Source organism: Equus caballus, chromosome 18, assembly GCF_041296265.1.
Source record: "Equus caballus isolate H_3958 breed thoroughbred chromosome 18, TB-T2T, whole genome shotgun sequence".
Lineage (NCBI taxonomy): Eukaryota > Metazoa > Chordata > Mammalia > Perissodactyla > Equidae > Equus > Equus caballus.
Window position 1 is genome coordinate 1,189,709 of NC_091701.1, and position 25,301 is coordinate 1,215,009.

At 52.3% G+C, this 25,301-nt stretch overlaps 2 protein-coding genes and 1 long non-coding RNA gene across 24 annotated transcripts in view; 2 read left to right on the forward strand and 1 right to left on the reverse strand.

The window, feature by feature from the left end:
- Positions 1-11,790, forward strand: part of ARHGEF4 (Rho guanine nucleotide exchange factor 4) — a 245,374-nt gene extending 233,584 nt beyond the window's left edge. For all 7 annotated transcript variants that reach the window (XM_070242227.1, XM_070242228.1, XM_070242229.1 and 4 more), the window contains 9 exons: positions 3,101-3,280; positions 4,263-4,439; positions 4,505-4,684; positions 5,921-6,153; positions 6,473-6,602; positions 8,009-8,140; positions 8,871-9,114; positions 9,881-9,958; positions 10,549-11,790. In XM_070242227.1, coding sequence (XP_070098328.1) covers positions 3,101-3,280; positions 4,263-4,439; positions 4,505-4,684; positions 5,921-6,153; positions 6,473-6,602; positions 8,009-8,140; positions 8,871-9,114; positions 9,881-9,958; positions 10,549-10,700 — 1,506 coding nt within the window. In that variant the 3' untranslated portion in view covers positions 10,701-11,790. The remainder of the gene's footprint in view (positions 1-3,100; positions 3,281-4,262; positions 4,440-4,504; positions 4,685-5,920; positions 6,154-6,472; positions 6,603-8,008; positions 8,141-8,870; positions 9,115-9,880; positions 9,959-10,548) is intronic.
- Positions 11,791-12,466: 676 nt separating this feature from the next.
- Positions 12,467-25,301, reverse strand: part of FAM168B (family with sequence similarity 168 member B) — a 39,119-nt gene continuing 26,284 nt past the window's right edge. For all 16 annotated transcript variants that reach the window (XM_070242238.1, XM_070242242.1, XM_070242239.1 and 13 more), the window contains 4 exons: positions 19,486-19,628; positions 19,176-19,353; positions 17,369-17,494; positions 12,467-16,953 (listed from right to left, as the gene is read on the reverse strand). In XM_070242238.1, coding sequence (XP_070098339.1) covers positions 17,382-17,494; positions 19,176-19,353; positions 19,486-19,628 — 434 coding nt within the window. In that variant the 3' untranslated portion in view covers positions 12,467-16,953; positions 17,369-17,381. The remainder of the gene's footprint in view (positions 16,954-17,368; positions 17,495-19,175; positions 19,354-19,485; positions 19,629-25,301) is intronic.
- LOC138918832 (uncharacterized) lies at positions 22,197-23,932 on the forward strand. The gene is made up of 2 exons (XR_011428650.1): positions 22,197-22,425; positions 23,251-23,932. It is a non-coding gene; the product is annotated as an uncharacterized lncRNA (long non-coding RNA).

The window sequence follows — 25,301 nt, forward strand, 5'->3', positions numbered from 1 at the left end:
GCAAGGTGCTGGCACAAAGAAGGGACAAAAGCGACCAACCCCTCCCATCACCAACTGGGGCTTCCAGGTGACAGGGCAGGATGGGTAGGGGGCTTGTCCAAACAGGCATTGGGAACCCTGGCCTCTCTGGGAAGCCCAGCCTCTTTGCCCCCCAAGTCCTCCCCTGGCTGCCTTGTAGAAAGCGCCGGTGTAGGACCCGCCCCTCTCTGCGAGGGCTGGCAGAACACAGCCACCGGAGGAGCACTGGGCCAGGGCTCTGTTGAGGGAAGCTGGGGACAGGGGAGGCACCTGACCTGCTTAATACTAGGCGGGAACAACCAGGGAAGGAAACCAGTGGGAAGCTGGACTGTGTGGGGTGTGTCTGTGTCACTTCCTCCTGGCCTGGCTCCAGCAGTGAGGGCACCTGTGCTGTCCTGTGACCTGTGTGTGCAACTGATGTGAACGGAGGAAGACAGCATCCACCTGCAGTCCTTCTCAGGACTTCGCAGGAGACCACAGTGGAGCCTCCCTTAGCGGGCATGTGACTGTGCACATAGAGGCGCATGTCGGGGTGTGCAGCAAGAGGGGTCTCAGGACACCCACTTCTCCAGAGTCAGAGCTACAAAGCTTAAACAAGAAGTTCTGTTCCCTGCTGGATACGAACCTCACTTTACCCAAGAAGTCCCGAGAGTGAACCCTTCCATTGTCTCAGTAACTCATCACTCAAAACATACAAATCTTCCCATGTAGCCCGTGGTCACACACTCAGTCCTGATGTACACGGTCACCTGTGGTCACACACACACTCTGTCCTGATGTACACACTTACCCGTGATCACACACAGTCTGTCCTGATGTACACGGTCACCCATGGTCACACACTCTGTCCTGATGTACACGCTCACTTGTGGTCACACACACAGTCTGTCCTGTGGTACATGCTCACTCATGGTCACACACTCTGTCCTGATGTATGTGTTCACCCAGGCACACATACACAGTCTGTCCTGTACTACACGCTCACCCGTGGTCACAATCACACTCTGTCCTGATGGACATGCTCACGCCTGGTCACACACACTGTCCCACGGTCACTGTCCCTGAACAGACACGTTCACTTGCCGCGCACAGGCTCATTGGCTCCTCTCCACCCCTTCTGAGCATTCTGCTGCTTTGTTGTCCTCAGGCCAGACCCCAGGCCTTGGCGGGCCTGCTTACGGAGTGTGTGCCTGGGCTGCAGTCTAGTGCCGCCCCCCGTGCAGCAGGCTGGCTCTCGCATGTGGCTCCTGAGTCTCCCATCCTGCCTTGCCGTGTTGCCACCAGGAGGCCTTGATCCTGGGAACCAGCCTCCCCGCAGGAAGGAGCATGCCTATAGGTCTTTCTCTCTCTAGAGGAGGAGTGCAGTGGCACCTGGAGGAGGCACGCAGCTCCCCAGGAACAGCCCAGTGCTCCTGCCTGTCTCTGGGGGGCCTCAATGGTCTGCAGCCCCTGAACGAGTGCTGTCTGTGAGAGAAGTGCACACAGGCTGTGGGTTACTCAGGAGTGCTTTCCTCAGGGTTTGGAGCAGGTTTCACCCCCAGAAAATGGGAAGAACTGATGGCTTCTGGATGTGCTCGCTCGGGCCTCCCTTGGAGGAAAGGGCCAGCCTGGGTAGGCTCCATGCCTGCTGGCCAGCCCAACCCTTGCCCTGCCCATTTGGGGCACAGTGGAGCCTCTGAGACAGTGGCTGGAACTCACTCAGGCAGAGACCCCGCAGTCCTGCTGCGGCCCCACTCTGGTTCCGTTTCAGTGTGAGGATTCGCACACACACTGCCCTGGGGGCACCAGAGGAAAGCCCCACTGGGCCTGAAGCCAAGGGTGGACTTCCACGGTGAGGGGGGCAGGGGCAAGCTGCCTGGAAGAGGAGACAGCACAGAGGGCCTGTCTGGTGACGCTTTGAGGCCTTCACTGCTCTGCTAAAGAACCAGCCAGTGGCTGTGACAGAGCCAACACTTGGTCCCAGCAGAGAGGAGATGGACCTCACCTCCCGTAAACCCCCAGAGCCATTCGTCATTCACAGAGCAGAAACTGAGCCCATGTGACAGGAAAGCAGGTGTCAGCCCAAAGGGAAATGGAGCTCTGAGCACGAGGACTGCCCAGGAGGGTGCTGTCTCCCTGCCTCTGGGGCTGGGGACCATTCCTCCTGAGGTGAGGTCTGCGACCACCAGGAAGAAGGAGTCACACAGTCAGTTCCGCAGAGAGAAGTGATAGAAAGAATGTTAGCCAGTATCAAGTGGTTGGCTCATAACCGAGAGCACAAGAACAGGACAAAGGGAGCAGCTGCAAGACATACCTACCTCTCCTAGAGCTGGGGAAAAAGGAAAGATGTTGGAAGAACTGAAACTGAGAACCCTGTGGGCTTGGGGCCTGGAACTCTGAGGAGAGTGAGGCTCAGCTGGTGCTGGTGGGGGCGCCATGAGACCAGCCCTGCACGTGTTCGAACCCTGCGAGCCGGGGTCTGGCTCCTGCAGCGGCTGGGCACGGCGCCCGGGGGAAACGGCCCTGCTGCTTGTCAGGTGGCCTCTCGCAGGTACGGCCGGCCCGCAGGAAGGCCACAGGAGCTTCTGCAGGGTGAAGGAGGGAGGAAGCCCCTTCACCCAGCTCTGCGGTCCTCTCCAGTGCCATGTTAGGAGAGCCTGTGGGGAAGCAGCCGGCACAGCAGAAAGGCAGCTTGCAGTGTCCCAGCACCAGCATCCAGAGCACCGCAGAGACGCTGGGCGGGCGGCTGAGAGGCAGTGCTTTCATCACTGGCCCAGTAGGGGTGGGAGGAAGGTGTGCCCTGTGCAGGGGAGTGAGCAACACGCTCGCCCCTCAGATCTGGTGGCTCCCCAGGCTCTAGTGGTCGTGTTCACTTCAGGCTTCCTCATCAGCTCTGCCGGTCTAGACATGGCCAGGGCATAGACTGCTCCCTGAAGAGTGGCTACCCAGAGGGAGCCCCTGTCAGCTCCCCTGTAATGTCAGTCAGGATCCCCTTTTCCCAGGGCTGCTGAGGGGTGGGGTCAGAGGGCAGGAGCACCCTGCCCCCTGAGGGGGTCCGTGCAGCCTTACTCCACTGACGTGCTACCCATGGCTCTCTCCACAGCTCATCAGCGATGGCAGTGTGGTCTGTGCTGAAGCACTCTGGGACCATGTCACCATGGATGACCAGGAACTGGGCTTCAAAGCTGGGGATGTCATCGAAGTAATGGATGCCACCAACAGAGAGTGGTGGTGGGGCCGTGTCGCCGACGGCGAGGGATGGTTCCCAGCCAGCTTCGTGCGGGTATGGCACCGGCCTGAGCTTCTCCTAGGCCTGTAAAAAGCCAGCTGGCTCTGCTCAGAAATGCAGGCTTGAAACTGCTCTGGGGTCCGAGGTGCGGGGCATGGACCTCCCACTCATGGCTGTGGTGGGACTGCAGGTTGTGGGCTGAGTGGTGGCTGTCAGGAAGGCCAGCCGGGAGTTCTGACACAGCCTTCCTCCACCCACTCCAAGCCCTGCTCCACCCTTCCTTGGGAGCCCTCAGTGGACAGAGAGGAATGGGTCAGAATGATGCTGTGTGGCTGCCTCTAAGGGGACTGCACGTCAGAGGACCACGGCCACAGACAGCTCGGTTTACCGTGCACTTCCTATGCACTGTGCAGAACATCTGCTCCAGTCATGCAGTTAGAGCTTTCACAGCAGCTCCAGGGAAACTGAGGCATGGACAAGTCAGTCCTTAGCCCAAGAGATCACAGACAGGGGACCCAGATGCCACCTAAGGTGGCCTTTGGTCTCCACGGAAAGGCCAGGCCAAGGGCAGTGGGAAGGAGAGATCCCAGGCCTTGGGGTTCATGGCTTCTTCTGCCCCAGACCCCTTGAACAAGCTGCCCACTCTGCACCCCATGCCTTCCTAGTTACAGGTCAGACAGCCAGCAAGGCCACATCACCCTTTCACTTCCATCACAGCCTCTAGAGGGCCCTATGAGCCGACACTGGTTCAGAACTCTGCTGTTAGCATCTGCTCTGTGCCCGGCACGAGACGGCTGTAAGAGCGCCTTAGGAGGCGGCGGGTGGTCTGGGAGAACACTGACAGCTGCAGCAGTCATCGGACTGTCGGCCCCTGTCTGGATGGGCGTTATGCGGGCGATGGGAGGAGGGGAGCTTCCCGGCCCGCCCCAGCCGCCTGTGCGTCCGGCGAGTTCTCCGAGCCTCAGTTCCCCGCCGCCGCCGCCGTGCTGGCTGCGGGGCGCTGCCCCGGGCGCTGACCCCTGCGCGTTGCCCGCAGCTGCGTGTGAACCAGGACGAGCCTGCGGACGACGAGGCGCTGCGGGCCGGGGCTGGCGGGGCGGAGGACGGCGGGACCGAGGCGCAGAGCAGCAAGAACCAGATGCGGACCAACGTCATCAACGAGATCCTCAGCACGGAGCGCGACTACATCAAGCACCTGCGCGACATCTGCGAGGTGAGGCCCGGCACGGCGGGGGGCGGGGGGCGCGGGGCCCGGGACTGACGGCCCGCTCGGCCCAGGGCTACATCAGGCAGTGCCGCAAGCGCGCCGACATGTTCAGCGAGGAGCAGCTGCGCACCATCTTCGGGAACATCGAGGACATCTACCGCTGCCAGAGGGCCTTCGTGCAGGCGCTGGAGCAGAGGGTCAACAGGGAGCGGCCGCACCTCAGCGAGCTGGGCGCCTGCTTCCTGGAGCACGTGAGGCGCCCACGGGGACCTCGCCCCGACCCTGTCCCCTCCTGCCCCCAGGACCCACTGCCCTGGCTCCCGGGCGCAGCGGCCCCTTTGGCCTCGGCCCTCCCCCACACACCCGGGCCCCCCCCCCCCCCACCTCCCCGCCCTGTAACCTGCTTTGCCCTTGTATTCCTCGCTGCCTCCTCTCAGAAGTCAGACCTGTGGCTGAAACCCAGGCAGCCTGCCACTCTTTTCCAAAAGCTTCCAGGCCCCACCCCCCACCTGCCCGACTGTGTCACCTCCAAGCAGAGGGCACCCCAAGTCAGAGAAGGTCCCCTAGAGCAGGGGGCCTGGGCGTCGGCCAGTAGAGGTAGGAGGTGGGCTAGGCTGCCTGTTGAGCATCCCAGAGCTGTTCACAGCCAGTTCTGGGGTTCCTCACTCAGTGAGCAATCTGGAATTTATGTGGAGTTTATAGTGCCTGCTTCCACTAAATGCCAGCTGGCATTTAGCCACAGTTCACTGGACTAGTCTGGACTAGATGGACTCCTAGCCTTGCCTGATCGGGAAAACACTGGTTTTAGCCCTCTCCTGTGCAGTCACGGGGGAGTGAGCCAGCCCGTCAAGGACAGCGTGGGCTCCTTCCATACCAGGGTGGTGTTGGGGAGGGCCTGCCCCTCTCCCCAGCAGCAGGAGGAGTACTAAAGGGAGACGTGGACTGTCCACGAGCAGGTCCCGGAGTAGGCACTTCATTGACATGACCTATTGTGCCCATCACAGGAGCCGGCCCACCAGTGGCTGTTGTGCCCTCCTCCCCCACCCAAGTCCGTGAAGTCCTAGGTCGATGGCAGACCTGGTCTCTCTCTGGCTCCAGGTAGATGAAGCTTAAAAAAAAAGAGGCACAGTGAGGCTTATGTACAATACGTGCACAGTGTGGACATATCTGTGTCACACTGTGTTGAACAAAGTGACAGTGCTGTCCCTCAGACACGAAGCCAGAGCTTTGTGAAGCAGCAGCAAGACGCTAGGTAGAAAAGGCTGGGTGGCAGGCGACAGGGGCACCCAGGCCTGAGCGTTCAGAGGTCTTCGCCATCCCAGCTGTGATTCCGCACAGCTTGTACCCAGTGAAGTAGGTAGACAGAGCCTGAGCTCCGGGAGCCCAGCTCCTGAAGGAGCTGCAGAGGCTCTTGCTCCCTCCCAGCACGTGCCGGGGGGCCTTGGGGAGCAGGAGCCAGTGTCCCTAACCTGCAGCCATGCCCGCAGCAAGCGGACTTCCAGATCTACTCCGAGTACTGCAACAACCACCCCCGCGCCTGCCTGGAGCTCTCCCGGCTCGCCAAGCTCAGCAAGTACGTGTACTTCTTCGAGGCCTGCCGGCTGTTGCAGAAGATGATTGACATCTCTCTGGACGGCTTCCTGCTGACCCCAGTGCAGAAGATCTGCAAGTACCCTCTGCAGCTGGCTGAGCTGCTCAAGTACACACCCCCCCAGCACAGGTAAGGAGGCTCTTCTTGCCTCAGGCCGCTTTGCTGAGTTCTTGTACTGTGCTGGGCACTGCTGCAGGCACTGGGGCGACAGCACAGAGAAAAACCACCCCTGCTCTCAGGACCTGTGGTTGCAATGAGGGAAGAGGCCACACATAGGGTATTAAGTCCTGCTCTGTGTCGGCACGCATGGAGAAGATGGGGATGTGCACTTGACTGGTGAGGAAATGGCTGAGGGGCACCGCCACAGAGGCAAGCAGCACCACAGGGGGCTTCCGGAGGCTCTCTGCGCTCCAGCTGGCAGCCCAGTCCCACCTCTGTTCTGCCCTAGGGATTTCAAGGACGTGGAGGCTGCTTTACATGCCATGAAGAACGTGGCCCAGCTCATCAATGAACGGAAACGGAGACTGGAAAACATCGACAAGATTGCTCAGTGGCAAAGCTCCATAGAGGACTGGGAGGTGAGGGCCTGACACCCCAGAAGACACCATGGGGCTTGTCCCTGAAAACTCAAGGAGGGAGCTGAGGAGGGAGACAGCTCCTGGGAGATAGCAAACAGGAGCTGGGGACGGGAAAGCGTCCTCCACCTGGGCGCCCGAGCCCTGAGCTCCAGGCCTTTAGCGCTGCCTCCCAGAGCAGGCCCAATGGCCTCTTTCCTGGTGAAGACTTTGGGGTACGTGTGAAATACCACATGCCTCCCAAAGTGCAGCCAGCCAGCCCAGCAGGAGCTGCTCCTCTGCCCTTAGTGGACAGGCCAGATCCCCAAGTTTTTTGCTGGGACTCCCCACAGAAGGTTATGCCCCAGCATGACCAAAAATGGATCCACCGCCCAGAACCTCCTGGTGCGTTTTCTCTGGCTTGCACATTTCCCGCATCTGCCAATCTTGCCTTCTAAGGGAACACAGAGGCCGGAACAAACGGTGACATTCCTGTCCTCCTGCTCTCTCCACCTCCATCCAACAGCCATGAAATGTTATAAAAATACGGATTCCTGGGCCCCGTTCTAGAAACACAATTAGAATTCCTGGGGGTGGAGCTGAGCAATGCGGGGTTTGTTTTGTTTTGGGGGTTTTGTTTTTTGGGTTTTTTTCCAGGTGATTGATTCTGAGGCCCAGTCCTAGCCGAGGACCCCTACAAACTCACTTATCCCAAACAATGGCTGCCAACTCCTGCGATGGCTTGCATTTTGCAGGAGGAATGGGAAGGGGGGCAGGGCTTAGTCTGAAAGTTTGAAGTCTGATGATGGGACTTCGGTACCAAATATGTTTAACTGGGAAGAAGACCTTTTGCCCCTAAAAGACGGCCCTCAGAGGGGACTTGCAGCCGGGGCTAATCATCCGCACGGCAGCACTGTCCATGTGGAGCGAGCCACATGGCCGATCTTACGTGTTCAAGTAGCCATCTTAAAAAGGAAAGAAACAGGTGAAACTAATAATATTTTGTTTGACTTTATAGATCCAAAATATCATTTCAACATGTAATCAACATAAAATATCATTAGTGAATATTTCACATTCTCTATTTCATACTAAGGCTTCAAAATCCGTGTGTATTTTACTTACATGACATCTCAGCAGGGATTAGCCACATTTCAAGTGCTCACTCCACTGGCTGCCGATGAGCCCTGTTTCGCAGAGACAACCAACTCATGGGTCAAACCACCTTTCTACCCCCCACACTGCCCCCACTACTTCCTTGGGCTTCAGGAGCAGCCCCGCCCCCTACAATCTGCTGTTCGCTGCAGACCCTGGCCCAGTGGGGGCCACAGGCGGGGCCACTGGGGAGCCCTCCTCCCCATGATGGAGGCAGGACGCAGAGCCTAGCAGAGGGGCCTCCTCTAAGCTCATGGCTCTCCTTGGGCCCCCAGGGGGAAGACCTCCTGGTCAGGAGCTCAGAGCTCATCTACTCGGGGGAGCTGACTCGAGTTACACAGCCACAAGCCAAGAGCCAGCAGAGGATGTTTTTTCTCTTTGACCATCAGCTCATCTACTGTAAGAAGGTACCAGAGTTGCTCTGCTCTGCTGGACAGAGCGGGAAGGGAGGGAGTGAAGCCGTGGGCTGGGAGCAGCCACCCAGAGAACAGGAGCCACACCCACATGGTCCCTCCTTCCCAGGGCCCTAATTGCAGCAAGGCCTTTCCTGGTCAGGCCCTTAGGGCCGGGCTGAGGGTGACTCTTTGCAGAGTGAGCCTGGTAGCCCCAAGACCACAGGCAGCCCTCAGAGTCTGACTGGGGCCTCCTTTCTGACCTAGGCCCTGCTTACACTACCTCTTCTCTCCCTGAGAGGAAACCTCAGCCTGCCCTTCCCAGTCCTGGGTCCTCTGTTGCAGCTGCCCCCTGGCCACCTCCTTGCTGCTAGTTTCTACTCCTCTTCAAAACGTGGCCCAAGCGGCCCTGTCCAGGAAGCCCTACCGACCACTAGCTCTGGCCTGGCCCTGGCAGACCTGGTGCTCTTCTCTGCTGTGTGGTGTGGGCCCTGGCCCGCTGTTTCCTTGGCTGTCTCCCCATCAGACTCCTCCCTCGAGTTCAGCATGGTCCTGGGCCGTACCCAGGTCTGCTCTGCCCTCAGGAGCTCACCATGTGCTGGTGGGTGGGTGTGCAGTCCAGAGTCCTTCCAGTTACAGGGCAGAGGGGGAGGCAGGCCCTTGGACATGGTCAGAGGAGTGGTCCCAAGGCTGGGGAGGGCTCCAACAAGCAGGCTGGGCCAGGAGCTCACGGCATCTCTGGCAGGACCTTCTCCGCCGGGACGTGCTGTACTATAAAGGCCGAGTGGACATGGATGACCTGGAGGTGGCAGATCTGGAGGATGGGAAGGACAGAGACCTCCATGTGAGCGTCAGGAATGCCTTCCGGCTGCACTGCGGCGCCACAGGAGAGAGCCACTTGCTGTGTGCCCGGAAGCCTGAACAGAAGCAGCGCTGGCTCAAGGCCTTCGCCAGGGAGAGGGAGCAGGTGCAGATGGACCAGGAGACAGGTGCGACCCGGCTCAGCCTTGCTCCGCCATGAGGCCCCACCCAGCCTTCCTTGCTCCTGAATGCAAGGAGGTCAGGACAGTCTTAGACTCGAGACAGCACATCTTACAGCCCAAGAGCCTGGGTTTGGCGAGGGTCCAGGGCAGGGATCTGCTGGCCTGTGAGGGAGTTTGCTCGTACCACACCTAGACATGCACACACGCACACACACTCCATAGGGTGGGGGCCCTCTGCTTGGTCACAGGGACCTGGGGGAGCCCCTTTCCAGCACAAGCCCTGGGAGAGCATTGGAGTGGGAGGTGGGCACTGGCTCCAGAAGCCTCCCCCACCCCCCACATGAATAGGGCATCTACCCACTGCATTTCTCTCCTGGCATCGGCCCCTGGACATCACACTCTGCAGTTACCAGGTCCACTCTTGGTCTGGGAAAGAGCCTCCACCACAGTGGAAAGGACATGCGACACTGGACACGCTGGGGATCAGGTCAGGGTGGGAGATGGGGGAAGGCAGAGGAGGATGTGGGGAGGGCCTGAGAGGGCAGCAGAGGCTCTCCTCTGCCTGGTTGGCCAAGGCAGGCTAGCTGAGCCCAATGCTGAGTTCCTGCGGCATGATGGGACCCCAACCACGGTGGGCAGTGTAGGGTACAGAGGTGCACCAGTGCCAGGGAGCACAGAACAGGAGGGACGTGAGCAGGGGAGAAGGAGCTGGAAGGGCAGTCAAGTCCTCTCAGGGAAGTGGAGTCTCATTTGTGCCCCTCCCATGTCCCAGGATTCTCCATCACTGAGCTGCAGAGGAAGCAGGCCATGCTGAATGCCAGCAAGCAGCAGGCCACCGGGAAGCCCAAAGGTGAGCGGATGGAGTCCCACCTCCACCTACAGCAGCCTGGCCTGAGCTCTGATCACTCTTCTCTGACCCCTAAAGCAAAGCCAGCTAGCACCTGGTCCTCAGAGTTGCCCACTGCCCTTTGCAGGTGTTTGATCGCAAAGGTTGGTACTAGGGGCCACTGGTGACAAAGCTGTATCAGTATGCAGTTGATACCCTTGCCCTCAATGCCCTCAGACAGGGCCCCCAGAGCAGCACCATTAGTGACAGTGCTCACTTCCCCAGGCAGACTGCTTTCTGGCAAGGGGCTGATATCCCCATTCCTACAGACATCAAATGCCTTGCACAAGGCCTGTGCCACGGAGAAGCTCCAGGGCTCCTCACCTTCCCTGGCATTCCAGCTACCCCCTCGGCAGGCCACAGGAGGGCAGTCCAGGCCCCTCAGAGTGGTTAGCCCTGTGGAAAGCAAGGGCCCTCCCATGGGAGTCTGAGGCAGAGCCTTGGGACAGGCCCCATCCACCCTCCCCCCTCGCCCAAGCAGTGGAGGCTGCCACCCTGTCCTGCACCACCTGGCTCCCCAGCACCTATGACCCCTGCTGTCTTCTCCTGCCCAGCCCTCAGCCGGCCCTACTACCTGACACGCCAGAAGCACCCGGCACTGCCCACCTGCCTGCCCCAGCAACAGGTCTTGGTGCTGGCAGAGCCCAAGCGGAAGCCCTCCACCTTCTGGCACAGCATCAGCCGCCTGGCACCGTTCCGCAAGTGAGCCAGTGGCCCACCCGACCACACTGTCTGGACCTTCCCCGCCAGCGGGCCTCCGGCTTCTCCTCCTCAAGGTCCACTGTGTCCGGCCCTCCTCTGCGTATGACACAAACTGGAAGCGAGCAGGGCCATGTGAGGAAGCTGCTCAGTGCCACCAGTATGTGCCAAGTTCTGGGCTCCCATTCATGGTTTCTGCCCCACTACTGGTGCACTGAAGACACCAGCCAGACAGGGAGCCCCACAGCATGTGGACCCCCTGGCACCCTGGACGTTGGTGGGGCCTCCTGGGAGCTAGGGCTCAGAACCACCCCCCAGGCCCACACACATGAGGAGACTGGCAGCTCTGCACCCTCTTCTTAGGGCATCTAATCATCCCTCCTTCTCCTGGTTTTTTCTGGGCAGGAGACCATATCTACCTTCAGCCACCTGCCAAGCTGGGCCGTGTGCCCCCCTGCCCTCAATTCTCCTTGCAAGCCCCCAGCCCCCAGCTGGTGGTGCAGCAGCTTGCATCCCTGGAGGTTGGGAACCAGGAATTCTGCGCACAAAAACGTCTGGCCCAGAGCCCACCTGTTCTGCCTCCCAGTCCCTCTCTAGACACTCCTGGCGGCCAGACACCCTCTTCACTTGTGATGTGTGTGTTTATAGTGGAAAGAAAACAAAACCATAGTCCGCCACATACTTCTGTCAAGGTTTATGACCAGTCCACGTGTAGCTGTGGGTTGATTCTAGAACCTTGCTGCAGTTTTGTTATTTTGTTGTTTTTATAACAATGGAGAAAAAAAAATAATGTTAGTGACACAGAAAGACTGCCTTACCCTGAGTGAGCGTGTGAAGCCGGAAGGACTGACTTCTGAGGCCCAGCATGCAGGGCGGACCCGCCCCCAGAGGCTGGTGCGCACTGGGCTGGAGGGAAGCCCACCTCCTTCTGAGGAGGGGCCCCCACGAGTGTGGCCAGGGCCTGGCTTTTGGGTGCAGAGCACCGAGCTGCCCCTCTGGCCCATGAAAACTTAGCAGCATGTACAGTCACTCTTGCACTATACCCTCTCCAAGCCAGAAACCACATTTAATTTCATAAAGAAACCTGTGAAAAATAACCTGGCTGCCAGCCCGTTTTTTGTTGCTGTCTGTGCATTTTCTCCTCTGCATGCCCCATCCTTCCTGTGCCCATGATCTTTGACCCAGGCCTTTTCTTACACTGCAGGAAAGAGCCAGCAGTACCCTGAGGTGGGGTGGGACTCACCCAGTTGCAGACCGTGCCCTCAGGCTTTGGTGGAGAGAGGCTAAGGGGGCAGGGCTAAGTGCCTCCGGGAGGCTCAGGGGAGCCAGGAGGACTGTGTCTGGCCTGGGAGCTGTCCAGGTATGAGTACAGCTAGCTCAGGGCCTGGGAGCCCACTCTCCCTGACCGCTCGCAGAGTCCATGTTTGGCTGAAGTTAGCAAATGTGGGTTTAGCTGTCAGGCTACAGAAAGGTCTGTAACCTTTCTGGGTCTCGGCATCCTCCTCACTGAAATGGGGAAGAATATGTCCTCCCAGGAGGCCCCAGGCCGCGGGACGAGAAGATTGAGGGGGGCTTCCCTGCCCCCGAAGAAACAGTCCCACCTTGCTGCCTCCACACCCCCTTAACACTGCCAAGGGCACTCGAGTGAGTGCCACCAGGGCCTCTGCCCACGACTCCATGTATTTCCTAACTGGAAAGAGGCTATAGCACCTCCCAGCCAGGCCAAGCCACCTGGAGAGAAAACCCACAGGGAAAATCATGAAAACTATGACATGCAACACAAGTCAATCTTTATTGAAAACTGCAGTATTCATACAGAACAATTCTTGTTACAATAAACGTGCTTTTAAGAATTTTAAATCTGAGCTCATCTACTCATCAGATTGCATAAAAAATTAAAATAGTATGAATTTACACACGATGGAACTGGCTCAGGATGACGCTCCATTCCTTTGTATTGACACCTGAAGTTCAATGCAGAGGCAAGGGATGCCTTTAACACTGGAAGACAATGCTGACGTAAGCTTAAGAAAAGTACTAAGAGAACGGTCTAAAAAAACAGTATTTAAAACTTAAAAAAAAAAAAAAAAGGAACCGTTTCCTAGTCAGTCATATGTTGTAACCCATGTGGCTCCTTGGGGCCTCTCCTCTGAGTGGTCGTCACAGCAACCCTGCAGGAGCGCACATGAGCTGGTCTCCAATCCAGCCCGACTATCCTACCAACACTGGTCCAGACAAGGACCCACGGGAGCTGCGGCAGGGCTCAGGTGGCTGATGCGACGCCTGTCCCCTCAGTGCACCAGGCCCAGGAGCACCCCACGTCCCAAGGCTCACGGCGGGTTCCTGCAGAGATGCCTGCCTCTCCTCTGTCTGCCCGTCCCAAGTAACTTGCACTTGAGTCCCGGGGACTCAAATAAGATTACCCCACAGGTTTTCTGTTCTTCAAATGAATAGGGGTGGGGAAAGAGACAAATCCTCTGAAACAGGTAAGATCAACTTTGAAACTTTCTACCCAAAAAGATCAGACCCTCCTCTGCAGCGTGTCACCTTCAGAAAGCTCATGATGAGTAATAATAAACAACTCAGGGAAAAACACAAACATCTGAGATGTGCTAGAGGAGAGGTAAGCACTCTGCCCCTCCCCTAAGCCAACCACAAGTCTCTTTAGAGACACACCCTCCCCTTAAAAAGCACCAGAGAAGAACCAGAAGCTGCCTCCCACCTCAAGCCACGCACCCTTAAACCTGCCCTTGCACCCACTGGAGGGCGTCACAGGCGTCCTGTCCTGTCTGGGCAATGTCCAGGCTGGCAATGATTGGGGTGTCCAGCCATTAGCTGCCAGATGGGGAGGAGGTGGCCCAACTGGTCAGAATAATACTGTTTCCAAGTGTTTACAAAGGATAGGTGAAGAAGTCTGATTTATTTTTCTAAAGCAGGCCCCAATATTGATGCGCTGGTGCCTGCCACCCTTTCGCCACCCACTGGCAGCCACACTCACAGAAAGCCACGTGGAGACAACACTGCCAGATATTAGCATATCCAAAGTGCCTTAAGACTATACCTCCTCTCATTACTGAAGCGCTGATGCCACCAGACAGAGCAAAGGCATACTGCATGCCCAGCTTGGGAAGGGCAGGATGCTTACTGACCAGGTACCCACCCCAAGGCTCAGGACCCCCTTCATCTCCTGTAAATATGACATTTGCATAGCACTCAAGAAACAGACTCAGAGAATAGCAACTGGCAGGCCTAATAACCACACCAACAAGAATGTTCTGGAAAGATTTAATACAAGAGACACAAAAGGTTCTGGAAGCACCTCCAGGCCGGTTAGCACAAATGGCCCTGGCCCTGATGCTGGCCTCACTTCCCAGAGGCAGCGAGCTGATGGGACCACTGCCATCGCTAAACACTCAGTCACTGGCCCAGACCCCAACAAGACTTCCTTCAGCAGAGAAACAGACCTCCTACACCTTAGGGGAGAGGCTGGACAACAAAAATGTTCTAAAATATCCATGATGATGTCCATGTTTATAGGAATTCAGTCCTGTGCTTGCCTGTCTCAACTTCTAAAAGAACTGTAATTCAGCTGAAAGACTCTGAAATTAGGAATGTCACATACAAAAAAGGCAAAATTTCTCTGAATGTTCCACTGTTGTGCCTGAATAATCAAATTATGCAAGTTTCTAACAGAAGTTCTATGCCTTAATTAATTTTACCGGAATTAAATGCTTCTAAAATGACAACCTATGATAGTTTTGTTACTATTCCTATGTCCAGAATCTTACCTGCTAGATAAGTTCTACTTTTCATCATATTTGATAGCTGATGCCCTGATAGTTTCGAAATTGAAAAGATTTCCACACAGATGTATTCCATAAAGCGAAAGTATCTGATAAAGTCTCCCAACTCACCTTTACAAAAGGGAAAAGAGATTAAAAAAAAATTAGAGGAGGAAAGTGTTTATAAAGCTGATGTAAATGGGAGGAAAATGCAACCCACTCTTCTCTTTCTCTTGAACACATGATTTAATTCGGTGCTCATGAGAACACTCACCTGCGTGCGCCAAGTCTCAAGCAAGCCTGGAGAAACATCCTGTATAACTTCTCATCTTTCTCCTGAATTCAAATGACTCTTCCCGACCGGTAGTGGTGTGTGTGTGTGTGGAGGGTGTGTGTGGGTGTTTTCCTTTTGCTGTTTGGGGCTTTTTTAAAGCCTATACTAAAATTATATTTTCTCCTAATCTATTACACTAAATTGGGGGACCCGACTTCTTGTTATCTGGTCAGTTCAGCCCCTGGACTCCTTAGAACGTATCAGTACTACACAGCATCCACTATACAAATGGAATGACCGACACAGAGTTGAAGAAGTGGACACAAACGGTGTGCCTGGGATAAACGGCTACTACACACACACACACACACGTGGGCTAAGTGCTCATGAAGCAATTTAAAGTACTTATCAGTAAACACATTATGTTAATAGACATTAGGAATAAGGAATCTTCTGTTTACAATGATCCATGCAAAAGTGTTCCTAAAATTCTTATAAAATAAAATGTGAAAAAGAAAATTATGAAGAGTACTTACTACAAAAAATAAAGTTACCAAAGGCTCAGGGGTCAGGTGTCCCACTCACCAACTGAGGTGGAATGCCAAACCAGGGCCAGAGCCCTGACCTGGCTGCTGGAGACGCGAGAAGAGCAGCGGCCTCCCCAGGCAAAGCCTACAGCACGGCCACAGTCACACCCACCCCTGCCCGACAGACTTCTGAGAGGGAACAGAACCGTCACCCCGACCACTGACTCTGAGAAGAGAAACACACTCCCATCAAGTTGGGCACATTTAGGCAAAAAAAAATCCTCTTGACTTCTTATGTACAACATTCAGATTTTGAACACAAACCCCTCTGTCATGAATCCCAGCAGGCAGGCACACTCTGACGCTGCCTGGCCCCTTGCTGTCCACACACACGTGGTGCTGAGCGCCCTCAGCTGCAAGAAAAGATGGTAGAGGAGACGCACAGACAACAGGCCCCAGACCCTCCTCAAGCCTCCCCACAGTCGTCTCCTAGGAGCCCCTCCAAAGAGTCTCAGAGGACAAGTCTCCATCAGGTGGATGGGCCCAAACGGCCACGCCCTGCCTCTCTACAAGAAAGAATCAATTTCAAAGAGTTTTGTTCCCTTTTAATAGTTGTTAAATACAACTTTCTTCATAACACAGCTGAATCTTTGCCCTTGTCTGTGGGGAAGAACAGCAATGCCTACACATGTTTTCACCTGATTCAAACATTTCTCAGGGAAAAAAAGGAATGATTTTCTAGGCTGAATAAGGGAGAGGCCAAGACCCCCTCCAAGTGTGACTGTTTCTCATTCATATACCTTCCATCCCAGGAAAACAGTTTAGTTCTACATAGGACTTTTCCAATAAAGATACAGCAAACAGCACTGCTATCTGTAAGAGATTGGTAATGAAAATTTAGACAGACAAGATTGCTTTGCTGATACGTAAACCACCTCTTGCCCCTAACTGTACTGGCCACACAACTCTACCCTTTCATGATAATTGTTAAGAATGTCCACATCTCACTGACCCCACAGCCTAAGTGGAAAAAAAGGGATGTGCACTGACCCAGCTGTACCCACAAGGCTGTGGCCCTCCCTCACTCCCCCGTCCTGCAACTCTCTCCCAGCACAGTCGGTGTGAAAGAAACAGACGGCAGAAACTCAGAGTCCATGTGTCCAACTGGCAACCCACATCAACCCCAAGAGGCTGAAGAATCATCTAAGAGACTGCAAATGCTCTATGAAGAAATTCACTTTAACACTTACAACTTTAAGACTTTGCATACGTTACAACAGTGCATTAGGGATACAAGTTGTAAAACACTTTCCATTCCTTTGGATTTTGCATATGATGGGTTTGCATCAGTCACTGCAGGTAGATTGAGCAAGCTTTGTTTTTGTGTTTGTTTTTTTAAACATGCATTCAACTAGATATGATTCTGAATAGATTAATACTCCCTTTTTATCATTATAGTTAGCTAAAAAATTGCCAGGCAGCCCACAAAACAGGATTTGCTGTAAGAACAACCCAGAGTCAGCTGGAGACTCATGGCGCTGGGACCTGCTGGGCGGGCCGCAGGAGTGTTAGCTAAGTGTGGAGAGCATTAGGAAGAAAGTCCGGGTTGGAGGCGCGAGGCCTGCAGCACCAGCTGTGGAACCTCCATTATGTGACCGCACAGCTCCATCCTCAAACCTGGGGGAGAAAAGACAGACACAGTCACAGACCCTCTCTGGCACCACTGCTCCAAAGAGGAGGATGAAATCCACTAGGACTGGAAAGGGCAGCATTGGGAAAGGCCCTGCTCCTGGCCCCGCGGAGCTCACACTTGTGGTTGCACCTGGACCCCCACCCCATGCAGGATGGGGTGGGAGGCTGGAGCACAGCCCACAGGAGGGGCGAAGTGTACAGCGTACCCAGCAAGTACTCAACGGTTTCCCTCTCTCTCCTATTTCGTAGAGTAAGAACAAAAATTTAATCACTGCACTGCCAGTGGATCAACAGGCAGGTAGCATTTCTCTCAGCGCCTTAAGTTGTGGGAGATCTGACATTCTCCACTGACAAAAATGCACTCTAATTAGGAGCAGAGCCAGGCTTCACGGCCACTTACATTTGCAGGGTGATCACCACTGAGGGGGCACGTAGCTGTAGGTGGGTGTTCCGGGGGCCCGATATGTGGGCACCGTGACTGGGTGAGGGGCGACAGGAGTTGGGGAGTGGGCAGTCAGCAGGGTACCTGGAAGACAGAACAGTGTATCTCAGTGGCAGGCAGCACCGACCACACACAAGGCTGGCCTGAGGTCCCCGCATGCATGGCTCCGTGCTGCCTCTGAGAAGAGGGCGCTGGCTCAGCCCTCTCTGCGAGGAGGGCGCCACACAGGAAGAGGGGATGGGCTTGACCTAGGGGCTGCCAGAACTCCAATTACATACAACACAAAGATGCACAAACACAGCGAGCTTGTACTGATAATATGTTTGTAGAAGCCTTTGTGCCTCCTCTTCATACAAGCCCACTCAAATATTTTTGCAGATCAGATGGTCAACAACAAAATTTAAAAATTATTATTCAGCCTTAAAAAGGAAGGAAATTTGTCACATGCTACAACATGGATGAACCTTTAGGACGTTATGCTAAGGGAAATAAGCCAGTGAGAAAAGGACAAAAACTGCATGATTCCACTTACACGAAGTCCCCGGAGTGGGCAAACCGACAGAGACAGAAAGGAGAAGGGTGGCTGCCAGGGGCTGGGGGAGGGGAAAGGAGAGCTGTTGTCTAATGGGGACAGAGTGTCAGTTTTGCAACATGAAAAAGTTCTGGATATTTTTTTCACAACAGTGTGAATACACTAAATGCTGTTGAACTGTACACTTAAAACTCAGGGATTCTGAGAGTCCATTTATAGACAAGCATCACCTCAAAGCTAACAGCCTCCTCTTGCATCTCTTCATTGCTTCCCTGCCCACACCCAGCCCAGGGCCTGTCATCTCCTCCCTCCATGTGTCGCAAACATGCAGGTTCCGTCTGTGCCACATCTCCTTTGCATTCACAGCGAAGTATGGGAAAACCAAATAAAACAAGACACTCTGAGCAGAAACACACATGGTGTCCTGAAACACCTTCTCTCTGGCACGTTTCCTTACACTGAACTAAAGTCTAGACAAACAATGATGGGACAATATATTTTTTTAAAATTCCCTGCCATGGGCCACCAAGTGTATCATGTGTATCTGGCCCCTCTGCCACAGCAACTCACATGTCCACAGGAAGGATTCTAATCCCTAGACATTAAAGCAAGCCCCTAGGGTTCCCCGGTCCCAGGGAGATGTGCCCATCCTCACCAGGGGTCTCCCCTCTCTGTGGTCTGTTTTCCTAACCTAGAGGAAGCCTTGGGAAGTAGAGCTGATAGGAGCCAAACGACTCTGACAAGCAGCTGTTCTCTATTAACACAAGACCAGCTTTCCCAGATTCATGAAAACACCCTCATTTAGACAATGTGGCTTGTAAAAGCAGCCCACACTAAAGAGAAGTATCATGAGAGCAGGTCCCCAGAACATAAAGTATCCCCTTCTGCTCAAACTTCATGCGCTCACTGGCTGAGCTGGTCACTCCTTGTCCCTACTGGCTCAGCTCACCAACAAAGTGGCCCCATCAAACCCAGAGGGCAATATCCAGTCACACTCCCTGGGAGGGTGCTAGTTCATGGTTTGTTACTCTGAATCCCACAACCCAGTCTGCTCTCAACTGAAAGAAGAAGGGGAGGGAAAGAAAAAGACAATATGCTGATGCTTCCCAAAAGCATCAGGTCCTTCCCCATAGCTCTAGCCACAAAAAAGGCCAGGGGTCAGAGTACCAGCGAGCGCTCCCTCCCCCAGCTCTCATGCCACCGTGGGACAGGCACCCAAGGTCAGGGACTCACCTGCTGACATCGCCATAGTGGTCCCAGCCACCATGCCCATGGTGACCCCGTTGCCTCTAGGTGGAGGGATAGGTGCAGGGTACACCGTCGCCGGCATGCCATTGGGCTGCACCACCGTGGTGTGGTGGATGACGTGAGGAGGTGCTGCGTACAGAGGTTGTGTGTAGTATGTGCCTTGCTGTGGAGAAGAGAAACATCTGCCACACAAGGTCCCACGCCCAGTGGGTCAGAGCCCAGATGGAACCAACCCTTCCCACAAACACAGCGCCCAAGGGCAGCATTAAGAGAGCATGGTACAACCCAGGCCTACCTGTGCGTATGGGCTCTGCTGGGGGTAGGCACTTCGCACGGGGTACACGGCGGTCTGGTAGGGGTTGGGGGAGGAGGAGTACGGTGGCACTGCCCCACTGGTGGGGGAACAGGACACTTTGTAAGGTGTTCCAGGAGTGTAACCTGAAACAAAGAAGGAAGGCCAACAGCATTAATTCAATCCCACGTTTGGCCAGGCATGGGGGAGGGGCTGAGTCACAGTGAGGAGCAAAGTCAAGATCTGACACCTCTGTGGCCCTGTCTGTCTGTCCTCCACTAAGATTTGATTTCATTTCTTAGAGTTTATTTGCAAGTATCGGGGGGGGGGGGTGCGTCTAGGGAGGAGGGGGAAAACCAAAGGAGACAGTCCTGTTGAGAGTGTACTCCCTGTCGGAACATGAGCTGGCGTGACCTTCCTGGGGCACAAGATGGCATTAACAGTGTGTATGTCTTCTAATCCCACAATTCCACTCCTAGAAATTTATTTTAAAGAAACAAGCATGGGATTTGAACAAAGACTCAACTGTAAGCATGCTTATCACAGTGTTGTTTATTACAGCAAAAACAAAAGGAGAAACTTCTCAAATACCAGGGATAGAGTAAAAAGACTTCTGAGGTAAGAGAGCAGGTTGAACACAAACATTTGCCTCTGTCTCTATTCAAAGTGACAATAAAGCAGATTAACAAATAAAAAGACATAAAGCCATACAGATCAAGAATGGAAGACAAGACACTTTGGAACCTAAAAAGCAGAAGTGGGAAATGATTCAGCAGACTCAAAAAAGGTGTACTCTCAGCCAGCAGTGACGAGGATCAAGACGCAGCCTGAGCCCAGAGAAGCCCGTTCCCAACACCTAGAAACTGTCCAGGTCCCCAGGACCGAGCACTCGTTCCCAGGAGCCGATGAAGGGCACTATCTGGAAGGGCGGCTGAGTCTCTCTGGTCAGCAGTGAGACGAGACGCCTGCCTCCCCTTGCTGACCCCCACCCCACAGAGAATATGGGTTTATTCTCTGGGGAAGGCAAGAGAGGCTATGAACTCAGAACTGCTATGTTCATAGCACCTTTACTCATAAGGATCAAATGTCCACCAGCAGACTGTGGTACATCCACAGAATGAAATACTACTCAGCAAACAAAAGGATAGAACTGCTGATACACACAATATGAGATAAATCTCAAAAAAAGCTGTAACATGCCAAAGAAGCCAGACACAAGAATACATGCTGAGTCCACTGGTATGAAATTCTAGGAAAGACCAACCTAATCTACAGTGAAAACCAGTAATAGTCACGCAACATTTAACGATGGATATACAGATATACATTCTAAGAAATGTGTTGCTTGGCAATGTCATCACTGTGCGAACATCAGAGTTCACTGACACAAACCTAGATGGTAGAGCCCACTACACACCTAGGTTACATTATAGCTGATTGCTCCTAGGCCACAAACCTGTACAGCATGTTAATGTACTGAATACTGAAGGGAATTCTAACACAACAGTAAGTACTTGTGTATTTAAACACATCTAAACATAGAAAAAGTACAGTCAAAATAGTGACTGAAAGATTACAAACAGGACACCTTTAATGGGGCACTTGCCGTGAATGCAGCTTGCAGGACTGGAGTAGCTCTGGGTGAGTCGGTGGGTGGTGAGTGATGTGAAGGCCTGGGACATCACTGTCACTACTGTAGACTTTATAACACTGTTCACTTAGGCTACACTAAATTTACAAAAAAAGATTTTTCTTTCTCCAATGATAAATTAACCCTAGCCTACTGTAACTTTTTTACTGGTTATAACCTTTTTGTTTTTAACTTTTTGACTCTTATAACAACACTTAGCTTAAAACACACACTGTACAGCTGCACAAAAACATTTTCTTTATGTATCCTTATTCTGTAAGCTTTCTTCTATTTTTAAAATTTTTTTATTTTTTTTACTTTTTAAACTTTTTTTGTAAAAACTAAGACACAAACACACACGTTAGCCTAGGCCTACACAGGGTCAGGATCATCAATATCACTGTCGTCCACCTCCAGCTGTTGTCCCACTGGAGGGTGTCCAGGAGCAACAACATGCCTCTCCTATGCTAACAGTGCCTCTTCTGGAACACCTCCTGAAGGACCTGCCTGAGGATCTTGCTGAGGAAGTGGGACTCTTCTCAGAAACACGTCCATGGTGGTTTGCTTGCTTTCTTTTTCTCATCACAGATTTGCTTTTAAGCAGATAATGCACCACGAACATTCCTTCCTCTCCATTAATGAAAACTTTTTGGTATTGAGGTCCATGTTTTCAAACTTCTTAAGGAGCTTGTTAAGGTCTGCAAATGCTTCTGCTAAACCCCTCACTGCGAATTTTCTTGGCGGTTCCTCTTTTCCTTCTCCTGGAGTTTCCTCTTCTCTTGGCTCTTCCTCAGCTGTGTGTTCCTGTTCCAGTTCCAACAACTCCTCATTAGTCAATTCCTCAGGAACCACCTCTAGGAGCTCTTCAAAGTCAACGTCATCTACACCCAGGTTAAAGTTGTTTGCCGGTTCAACCACAGCCTTGCTGCTGGTTGATTTCTGCAGCCTCCTCATCCTTGGCAAATCCTTTGAAGACATGGACGAACCTTTTGAGTGTGTTCTTCCAGATGCCATTCATACACTTCTTGGTGACATCATCTCAAGCCCAAGCAAGGTTCTTTGTGCAGTCACAGATGCTGTAATCCTTCTAGAATTGCATCAGTGTCTTCCTCAGTTGCAGCAATGGCCTGGTCAAAGGTCTTCCTCAGGTAGCAGGCCTTAAAAACTGCTGTTACTCTTTGATCCCTTGGTTGGATCCAAGAGGTGGCGTTTGGAGGGAGATATCAGAGACGCCACTCTGATGCTGGGATGAAGATCACCAATAAAAGGAGGATGGCTGGGAGCTTTATCAACAGTAAGCCAAATCTTGAAAGGTATGTTATTCTCCAAACTACCTCTTCATTTTGCTGGCACAGCAATTCAGGAGGGCGTCTTGGAAGAGCAGCTGGGTCATCCGTGACTTCTTACTGTTCCTGTAGTTCACTGGCAGTGTGTGCTCACTGATAGGCTTGGAGGCGCTGGGGTTCTCACTGTGCCAGATCACAAAGGGTTCAATTTGCAGCCTGAGACACTGCCCCCAAGTAAGACTGTTATCCTGTCCTTAAAAGCCTTGAAACCTGGCACTGACTTGGCCTCCTTATGGATCAAAGTCCTTGTAGGCACATGTTTCCAGAAAAGGGAGGTTTTATCCACACTGAATGTTTGCTCTGGCAAGTAATTTTCCTCACAATCAGCTTATCTAGTTTCCAAAAATTCTTCAGCTGCCTTCACATCAGCACTGGCAGACTCACCACTCACTCTCATGTTGTGTATGAATAATGATTCTTGAATCCTTTAAACCTCTCAGAGCTAGCAGTAAATTCAACATCATAGCCAGGTCCAGCTTTTTCTTTCAACATCACAAACCAACTTTTTGCTTTGGCCATGATTGTCATGGTGCTGAGAGGGATATGTTCTGTGTCTCGTCTTCAATCCAGGTCATTACAATTTTCCTCATGTCTGCTACATATAGGCCCTTCTCGAATTCTTGTTAATATCGTTGCCGTCAATGAAGCAGATCCTTTAACAGCTTCTGTCACTTTGTTCTTGTTCTTCAAGATCGTGGCTATGGTAGAATGGGACATGCCTGACTGATGAGCAATAACCATCACTGATTTTTCACCTTCGTAGCTCTTAATCACTTTCAATTTCATTTCCAGGTCAATCACTCGATGTGGCCTCTTACTGGCAATATTAGCAATGGATTTTGTACACTTAGTGGCCATGATAAACAAAATACAAGATGAAATCAAGCACAGGAGAAAATGAAGCAATCAAGACGAGCGAAAACAAGATGTATGAGGCTGCTGCCGGTGCAACACAGCATACTGTTTTACAGTGAACATTTTTTTTAATAAGTAGAAAGAGTACACTTTAAAATAACAAGTATAGCGCAGTAAATACATAAATCAGTAACATACTCATTTATCATCATTATCGAGTATTATGTACTGTCCATATAGCTTGTGTTATACTTTTATACAACTGGCAGTGCAGCATGTTTGTTTACACCAGCATCACCGTAAATGTGAGTAATGTACTACGTGCTACGACGTTACGACAGCTATGATGTCACCAGGCAACAGGAATTTCTGAGTTCCCCCTATAATCCTTATGGTACCACAATCATATATATGGCCTGGCATTGACAAAGACAACATTATGTGGCACATTAAGATAGTTGTGCCCAGGGGCCTGAGGAACCTTTCAGAGGAATGAAGCCACTTGATTGTGGTAGTGTTACACATCTGTATATATCTAAACACACCAAACTGCACACTTAAAAGGATGACTTTCAGTATTTGTAAATTATACCTCAATAAAACTGCTAAGAAAGCCTGAGACACCATTTCTCATTCAGCAGAACAGCTGACATTGTGGAGTGCTCACATGCGGTCCATAGGAGTATCGAACAGTACAACTTCTCATAAAACTACAGATATACTTCCCATAGGGCCCAGCAATTCACTTCTAGACATTTTCTCTAGAAGAATGAAAACATATGACCACAATAAGACCTGTAAAAAGTGTTCACCAATCTTAATTATACTAGCCGAAAAATGGGAAATAATCCAAATGTTCATCAACAGGAGAATGGGTAAATTACAAAACATCCATATAAACACTATTCAGTATCAAAAGGAAAAAACATGGATGAATCTCAAATCATGCTAAACTTTTAAAAGAGCAGACACAGAGGAGCACACACTGCATGATCTCATTTTCAATACCTAACAAGTAAACCCAGCCGTGGGGACGGAAATTAGAAGTGGCCAGCGGATCTGGAGAGGGCAAAAGGAAAGCTTCCGGAATGATGAAAGTGCTTGGTGTTTTGTTTCAGTTGGTGGTTACATGAGTATGTACAATTATCAACATTCATCCAACTGAACACAATATGTGAATGTCTCTGCATAAATTATATCTCAAGTTCAAAAAATAAGCTAAGGGGCCGGCCCAGTGGCGCAGGGGTTAAGTTCAACATGCTCCATTTCGGTGGCCTGGGACCACAGGTTCAGACCCTGAGCATGGACCTAGGCACCATTCATCAAGCCATGCTGTGGCAGCATCCCACACATAAAAGAGAGGAAGACTGGCACAGATGTTAGCTCAGGGACAACCTTCCTTAGGCAAAAAGAGGAAGACTGGCAATGGATGTTAACTCAGAGCTAATATTCCTCACCAAAAGAAAAATAATAATAAGGTGAGTATAAATTAAAGCTATAATTAAATTAAAATTCAAGTTTGAAAGCTTTAAATTATATTATTGGACTGTGTACATTTATTTTGCCTTTAATTTAAAGGAGAGGAGGAGAATGAATGACTCCAAGCTATGCATCAATTTTAAATGATCCTTTTTTTTAAAACCACAAGAAAAAAAAAACCTTTTCCTCCAAGGAGCCAAGTCAGTCTTGGAGGTCCTCAGTAGAACTGTCAAGTGCTTTGTGTGGTGAGGGTCGTCAAACCTTAATGCTATGTTTTCTCATTTACTCCCCAAAGCGCTCTTCATGGCATTCATGATGAAGATGCTGATAAACATGCGACTGCCCAAAAAGCTGCACAATCCTAAGCAGCAGAGCAGGTACTCAAAACCCTATCCAGTTGCATCGAGTCCCGACTCCTTTGACCCAGTCAGGTAACTCCCAAGCTCAGCTAGTTTCTGTTTCAAGAGAGAAAAGATCATCCCAGTTTCCCTATATTATTTTGAAACTTA